Source organism: Quercus robur, chromosome 10 (genome assembly GCF_932294415.1).
Source record: "Quercus robur chromosome 10, dhQueRobu3.1, whole genome shotgun sequence".
NCBI lineage: Eukaryota > Viridiplantae > Streptophyta > Magnoliopsida > Fagales > Fagaceae > Quercus > Quercus robur.
The window spans coordinates 38,435,712-38,443,919 of record NC_065543.1 but is presented as its reverse complement, the minus strand read 5'-3'; the positions used below and the strand labels follow the sequence as shown (position 1 = coordinate 38,443,919).

The 8,208-nt window shown below is 32.8% G+C and overlaps 1 protein-coding gene across 1 annotated transcript; it reads left to right on the top strand.

The window, feature by feature from the left end:
* The first annotated feature begins 953 nt into the window (after positions 1-953).
* Positions 954-7,815, top strand: LOC126701501 (ATP synthase subunit gamma, mitochondrial-like). The gene is made up of 9 exons (XM_050399630.1): positions 954-1,193; positions 2,174-2,217; positions 2,324-2,476; positions 4,412-4,525; positions 4,605-4,732; positions 6,000-6,122; positions 6,232-6,351; positions 7,015-7,136; positions 7,376-7,815. Exons 1-9 carry the CDS (start codon positions 1,099-1,101, stop codon positions 7,443-7,445), a joined length of 969 nt encoding a protein of 322 aa, XP_050255587.1. The 5' UTR covers positions 954-1,098; the 3' UTR covers positions 7,446-7,815.
* Positions 7,816-8,208: the final 393 nt, after the last annotated feature.

Sequence of the window (8,208 nt, the reverse complement as noted above, 5' to 3'; positions counted from 1 at the left end):
TACTGGATTAAAGAAATTTATTAGTAGAGAACTCTATATATAGGAAATTTAAAATATCTAAATCCGTACCTTACCTTATGTTTGTAATTAGTCCTTCTAGTTAATTTTGGTTGGCTCAGAATATCTTTGTGGAGTAGGGAGAGAGAATTGGAATAATAAAATTATTATTATTAGTTTTTTTTTTCTTCTTCTTTTGTGGTGAATTGTTGGTTGTTAGGATTGAAATTCTAGGCATACTATGTATCAATGAATATCACTTTACAATTTGAGTTCTTGTACCGATAAAATCACACAATATTTTCAAAATAAATTGATATAAATCCACCATAAGATAAGATAAAATAAAATAAAATGGGTCACAAAAGAAAATAAGATTGAGTGCACTACCATTGCATTTGAGAATTGAAGTATAAAATGTAATAAATTAAGATACATATCACACCTATAATTCAAAATGAGATTGTTGAGATTTCTGAAATTTTCTTTTAGGATTTTTTTTTATAATTTAATTTGCCAACGAACATATCAAAACTCACATCTAATTTTCCAATATATTTAAGTGTCAACTTGTGGGATCACTATAAAAAAGAATTTAAGTGCACCAATCACATTCACAATGTGACATTTAAAGATATATAGTAGATTTTGGTACTCTAAATGGTGAGTTTCAATTAACTCAATTGATAAAATTTTTTATAATCGAATAATTTAGGGTTCAATCGATCTTTGTTCACATAAAAAAAAATTGATGTTTTGATACGTGGATAAAGAATCATCCAAGTCGCAAGTTGTTTTGGGGGATGAAAATTAAAGTGTGACATAATTACATAACACGTGTCAAAAAAGGGGACGTGTTGGTTTTGTGGGCCGTCAACAGTGGGAGAGAAACCGAAGCTCTCTCCCGTGCATGAACATATATGATATTATAATCACATGTATAAAACCTTCTCAGTTTCTCAGGGCACAAGCTCAGCCCTAAATATATAAGTGCAACACCTACTATTATTCTGACCTGTTCTCTGTTAACAAGCATTTCTGATTGATCTCATCTGCAACACAACGTTTGCTCCTACTTTCTAGGGTTCTTCACAGAGCGAAATGGCCATGGCTGCGCTCCGACGAGAGGGGAGGCGTTTCGTCCCTCTGATCTCTCCTCAACCAATCTCCGCCGTCCAATCCTCTCTCATCTCTCAGTTTGTACTTTCATCTCCTCTCTCTCTCTCTCTCTCGTTTTTATCTTCTTCTGTTTGGTTGATGAGAAATGATTATAGGAAAAAAAAAAAAATGAAACGTTATCGAAAATTGTGTTGAATAAATTGTTCTAGCTAGGTTTTATTAATCTCTAGCTGATTAGTGTGATAGTGCTTAGAAGTATTTGTATTTTATCTGCTGTTTGGTTGATGAGAAAACTTGGGAAATGCAAAAGGAAATTATTCTAAATGATTTTATTTATTTATTTTTGGCTGTAATGGTGCTGAGAAATTAAAATTTATACAAACTTGAAGAAATTATAAATTGCAATGAAAACACATTCTTAAAGTTACGTTTGGAACCGAGGAAGTGGAGATAGGAAAGTGACTGGAATATATACTATTCCACCCAAACATAGGGTTAAAAGAAATCACAAAGATTTAAAATAAATTTTATGCTCTTTTTTTTTATTAGAATTGACACCTCCTGTACCCTTTAGCCAATAAGGGTGAATGCCCCTAGATTAACTAGTAATTGTTTAAAATAGGTAGAGTGGATAGAGTCAGTTGTTCTTAAGTTTTACTGGTTAGAGGCAAGTTCAAATAATTCTTCTTTAGAAATGTTTCCTACATTATAAAAAAGAAAAAAGGATTGACGCCTCTATTCAATTACATTAAATTGTATTTAGTAGCATTATAACTATTTTCTTGGAGCCCTACCAATTAATGGATCATGTATTTGAATTTTAGCTAGCAAAATTAAACATTTTTATTTGGAGAAGTTTGAAATTTTGGTACACTTTGGAAACATGTGGAATTCATCGGACTTGGGAATACCTATATTAAGAATTTTTGGAGTTAATGAATAATTTAGTTTCATAATTTTTATATTTATTGTCTAATTGCTCCATATCTGCTTTTATAAAATTATTGCATTTCTTTTTTGCTTTGGAAGTACTAAATTATTTGGCTTGGATGGGCAGAGAACAGGTCCCTCTGGGAGTGCGCTCAATTTCAACGCAAATTGGTAAGAATTACTTTCATCATTTAGTTCAGGTTTGCATTTGGCTGCCTTTTGGTTACCATTGTTCAGATATGAGATTGTTGATGTTGTTGGCACTTTTTACGTACAGTCAGAAACCGGATGAAGAGTGTGAAGAATATCCAGAAAATTACAAAAGCAATGAAAATGGTTGCAGCCTCAAAACTTAGAGCTATTCAAATTAAAGCTGAAAACTCTCGTGGCATATGGCAGCCATTTACTGCTCTTCTTGGTGACAATCCCAGTATGTGTCTTAAATAACCTTTATTCTTCATGTGTGCTAGCTGCTCAATTACTGGTTTATTTATTTATTTTTATTTTTTATATATATATATATATATATATTTATATCAAACGTAAAGTTTGCAATAGATTGCAAACTGTTGTTTAGAATGCTATTACAAACTACAGCTTGACACATATTATGATGCTGTTGTTTGACACATTATCAAATCAAGTGCTTGGTTTTTTCATTTTAAAGATCAACTACTAAAATACTTTTGTTTGATACATATTGGTCAACATTCCCCTTGGTAGAAATGGAATTTACTGAAAGTAGGTCACTGATGCCCTTAGTAGCACACCAGTTTTCCATGTTCTGATTTTTAAAATTTTTGAAAAGTAAATTTGGCCCCGAGGAGGATTGGAGAAGGGAAGAATTGAACTTTTGACCTCTGCTTCAATTGTTGTGGTTCTAGCTGATTGTGCTACCCCTTGGGGTTTTCCAGTGTTATGATCTTTTGAAATGGTGTTGTTCATTATATTTGTTTCTTTGCTACAGCTGATTTTTTATCAGTTGTAGGAAAGAAAAGAAAAGAAACTTCAAAGAAGTCGAAATGTGAAGAAATAGGTATGCCTAGATCCTTTATAGATAAAGAAAGGGTATCTAATTGATAGAAAAAGCACCATAAAGATCAATTAGTGAGCTTTTGGTCCGATACAATAAGAATTGCTTACTTATGTCATGATAGGAGATAAAAGTTAGGTTTTGAACGAGAGAAAAAAGTGAGGAATCCTCTTTTCAACTCTGACAATATTTGCACAATATTTTTCTGAAATGCTTTACTTTTTGATATTAGAGTCTATTGTCAGCAATGACAATGTGTGAAAATAATTTATTTCTTCAAGGATAATGGAATGGTGCTATTTATTTATTCAAAATTATCAATAGAAGTTGGTCACTACACACACACAGAAATTCTCAAGTCTACATTAGCTAAGATATCTGTGCTTGATTTTCTCCAAATCTTTTCAAAAATACACCACTTTCTTTGTTAGCCTGTTGGGCAAAAATGGTTAATGGTTTTGGTTCATAGGTTGGGTTTGAGTACTAGTACTCCATCCCTTCTTTTAAAAGATAACGATGGTAGTGCTAATGAGCCAAGAACCTTGTAATTCGACTGACATCTCCTAGTGTTTCCAATAGAGACATCTAGTGTTTAAATTCCCCCTCTCCATTATAACTATTAAAACATTCAATAAATAGTTGCACTAATTAAAAAAAAATATATATATATAGTGCCAATGAGTTTTGGCTCTAGTAAGTAGTAATACCTCCATCAATAGTAAGAATGAGATAAAGGGTGAAGTTGTGAGTTCAAAGCCTAGGTGCATAACTTACAAGCACAGGTTTCATATTTTTGCTTTCAATAATTGAGTTAGAATTTTAGGTTTTGTTTGCTTGGTTTAATTTTTTGTGCAAGGGGCATGCTTTTCTAAACCTTCAAAGATTTTTTGTTTTTTTATTTTTTATTTTTATTTTTATTTCTTTTTTCAGCTGCATAATGCATCACATACTTTGGAAATTGCAGCAATTTTTTAATGTATTTGTCCTTTTTAATGTTCAAGCACGCTTTTGAAAATTTTTGCTGAAAATGCTTAGATGAGAGATTGAAAAAGACCTTTTGCTAGAATTTGGCCAATTCAGGCTAACAAGAAAGTGCTAAAAGTACTTTGCTCACATATTTTTAATTAAAGCTGTACTTGGTAGATTTACAGTCACCCTTACCAGAAGTCTTTCCTCCACCCTTGAAATTGTAAAACATTGCAATTCTTCTTTAGGATGATGTTTCTTATATGTTCATTTTGTGACTTCTCTTTCTATTCTTTATTTTTCATCCCTTTTGACATTCTTGATTTTTAGTTGCCCTCATTGTCTTTCCTTGTGTTGCAATCCTAGGTGTTGACGTCAAGAAGAATGTGATCATTACAGTTTCTTCAGATAAAGGCCTATGCGGTGGGATTAACTCTACTTCTGTCAAGATGAGCAAGGCACTGCAAAAGTTGACTTCTGGTATTTTTTGCAAGCCAATTCCTTATCATCAAATAATATTGGTTGTTATCTACAATAACATATTTTTCTAATGCCACAGGTCCTGAAAAGCAAAGTACGTATGTTATTTTAGGAGAAAAGGCCAAAGCGCAATTCATACGTGACTCAAAAAATAATATTGAATTATGCATCACAGAATTGCAAAGAAATCCATTAAATTATACACAGGTTAGTCTCTTTTGTTTCTTGGTACCATATATTATAGGAGAAGAAAGTTTTTTATTGTTTGTTTGAATATATGTGAATGTGAATTCAAAATTAATATCTTGTTGTAAGTCATCTATTGAAAACTCAAAGTTATCTATCAAAGAAAATGTAGTGAATGCTAGGAGTGCGGTTAAGATCTATTCATCTGGTGATTCTGGTCAACAAGGTTATTCTGGCTTTAGGTCTTGTAATGTGAGACCTTATGAATACCAGTTTAATTTACATTAAAGCACTATCAGATTTCAATGTCTTCATTAAGGCTTTGACTTAAGCTCATGTTTTTGCTCTTTATTTTTTACCGAATTTTTTTGCTGATCCATTAAATGCCTAGCCACGGCATGAGAATTCAAAAAGCCACACATCATTGTAAGTAATATATTGAAAGCTCCAAGTTTTTTTTTTTTTTTGATAAGTAAAAAAAATTTTATTCAAAGACATAATAATATGTCACCCAAGTATACAGGAAGTATACAGCAGGGGACCAAAACAATCAAATACATAAAGTACAAGCATCCATCAAATCATGGACCGAAAAAATAGAATGTCTTCCTATGATAAACATCCACTTCGATAAAGTTTTAAAGAAGAAAAGTTTTAAATCGGCTATAGTCCTTTCAGAATTTTCAAAACACTTGTTGTTTCTCTCCCTCCAAATGCACTATGTCAAACAATGAGAGACAGCTATCCAAATAACACCATTATGATGATGACCAAAATTTCCTTGCCAACAAGCAAGGAGCTCAACCACAGTATTTGGCATTGCTAATAGATACCAAATGAGGTGAATACCATAGACCACAACTCAGAAATAATAGGACAATGTAGTAAAAGTTATCTAAGAAATGAAATAATGAATGCTCGGAGTGTGGTGAAGATCTGTTCATCTTGCTGACAAGGTTTCTTGTAGGTTTTGGTTTATTATGTCAGGCCTTCTGAATGCCAGTTCAATTTAAATTAAAGCATTATTGGATTTCGATGTATTCAATGAGCCTTTGGCTTAAGCTTGTCCTCTTTAGTTCATACTGATTTTGATTGATAATCTATTGCAGTGAGTTTTTACTTGCAATAAGGTCTCCCCTAATTTTGATGATTTGTTTTCTACTTATGAAAAATCCTATGGTATCTACAGATACGGAATTCCCCTATTAAGGAAAAAAGTAGAAGTCTTTATATCTTCGAACATGCAATCACTTTTTCTAATTCTCCTTTCAAATTGTTGCCCTTTTAGGTCTCTGTTCTGGCTGATGACATTTTAAAGAATGTGGAGTATGATGCTTTGAGGATTGTCTTCAACAAGTTCCATTCAGTTGTCTCATTTCCTCCCACAGTGGCAACCATTTTATCTCCTGAGGTGATGGGGATGCTTCATTTTAATAAATGTTCATTTTAAAAAAAAATCATTCCCTTATTTGACTTTTGGTTTAAAACACAGTGTTTATGTGGATGTTATGCTTATGTAGACTGTGGAGAGAGAGTCTGAATCTGGGGGAAATCTTGGTGAGCTAGATTCTTATGAGATTGAAGGTGGGGAAACCAAGGGAGAAATACTACAAAACCTGGCAGAGTTCCAATTTTCTTGTGTAAGTTTTCTTTCAGGCTGAAAGTATTTCTATTTCTTAACAGTAGCTGTCAGTTGGGATTGTGTTTATTGTTTTCTGTAACAATCAAATTGTCTTGTATGAACTAAGAATCTAAACAGTTGATGTGTAAAGTCTTAATGACTAATTCCGCAAATTTAAGCATGCCTAGTAGTTGATGCTGTCAACCAAGTCTCTGGAATTATCTGATATTTTGATAATTTGCTGAGTAGTAGTTCCAAGCCAATATTTCTTGCTGAAGCTGGCGGTAACTGAAATTGAGACCCATTATTATTATTAGTTTTGGGTTGTAGTTATTGGTAAGTTAGACATGCACCAAGTGGATTTTGAATCCAGTTTATCCTCCACCCATTCTTATGGGAGGAGAGATCACTGAAATAGCTGTAGTGACTTTGATTTTAAACGCTTGCTGGACAAGAAATTTAATATATATGTTTTTGTGTTCCAACATTTGTTTAAATGCTGTAGATGTTGCTGGAAAGGTTTAGTTTCATCTTTTGTTTCTTTGGATGTCATTAATATTTGATAGGCAGCTGTGCTATGCAACTTTGAAGTCAGTACCAATAATTAAGACGCTTATTGCCTCTCATTTCTGTAATGATTTTAACTGATTTGTTGAAAAAAATATGTCCATTTTCCCCCCAGGTCATGTTCAATGCTGTGTTGGAGAATGCTTGCAGTGAGCAAGGGGCAAGGATGTCTGCCATGGATAGCTCAAGCAGAAATGCTGGCGAGATGCTTGATCGTCTCACACTTACTTACAACAGGTCTCTCTCTCTCAAACACTCACACACACAAAATAAAATTGCTTTAACTTGGGATAAAGTGATTAAGCATGAGTGTGTGAACAATGTGTGGTCATTCATAATGGAACTCACCAATTGAATTATTTTCTTTCAATTTTAGCAACTCTTGTTAGTTAATATAATACTTGTCTACTTTTATTTTTTCTATTTCTGTCGCCATCATGACTGATCTCTGTTGTTCATCTGATTGTTCGTGATAGAACTCGTCAAGCATCTATTACCACTGAACTGATCGAGATTATATCTGGAGCATCAGCACTTAAGGGCTAATTGCAGACAGCCAACTTCTTGTTTATCCGATGGTGACGAAATAATGTGGCTTTTTTTTATCCTAGAACTTCAAGTGCCACTTTTGGGGAGTTTTTAATTTTTTTTTTTTGGTCAGCTGGGCTCACCCCTATAATAATCAGATTATAGATTTGGCAATGATGCCTCCATCTGTGCAAGTAAAAGTATATATTATTTAGGAACACAATTAATTTCTCAGTAAATTATTATTATTATTTAGTTGTTTTTTTGCTTTGTGTTTTTGTTAAACTACATATCAAAGGGTTTAAAACTTTGTGAGCACCCTAATAATTACCCAGTGTCAATCTTCATGCTGGGAATTAACAATCCTATTTGTGATGGTTTTAATGGATTTTTCTGATTTTTTTTTTCCCTTTTAGCTTGTGTGCCTTAATATTCCTCTTTAATTTTAATGACAATGGTTTGGGGACTTGTCTTTCATTTATTTTGTTTTGTCATCTCACCAACGAGTCTACACAATGAGTGAAAGGTACTGGATACATAATATACCACCTCCTTAGAATAAGGCTCAAAGAGAAATGTCTCATGTTCTTCAGAAATGTTTTATATATAACTTGTTACACAAAATAAGAACTCTATGTCCTTTAGTTTTAAGGTCAATGGCATGAGTCTATTCTTTGATTGGTGGCATTGGTCCTAAATGGACAATAATGTTTCATAATCATTTTATATTTTCAGTTTGATGATTAGGTGCTACAAGTCAACTTTTGAGGAGTTTAGCAAT

Coding starts and splice junctions, on each gene's coding strand:
- LOC126701501 (XM_050399630.1), top strand. CDS start 1,099: ATGGCCATGGCTGCGCTCCGACGAGAGGGGAGGCGTTTCGTCCCTCTG. Junction 1,194..2,173: donor CAATCCTCTCTCATCTCTCA/GTTTGTACTTTC, acceptor TTGGATGGGCAG/AGAACAGGTCCCTCTGGGAG. Junction 7,137..7,375: donor CTCACACTTACTTACAACAG/GTCTCTCTCTCT, acceptor TGTTCGTGATAG/AACTCGTCAAGCATCTATTA.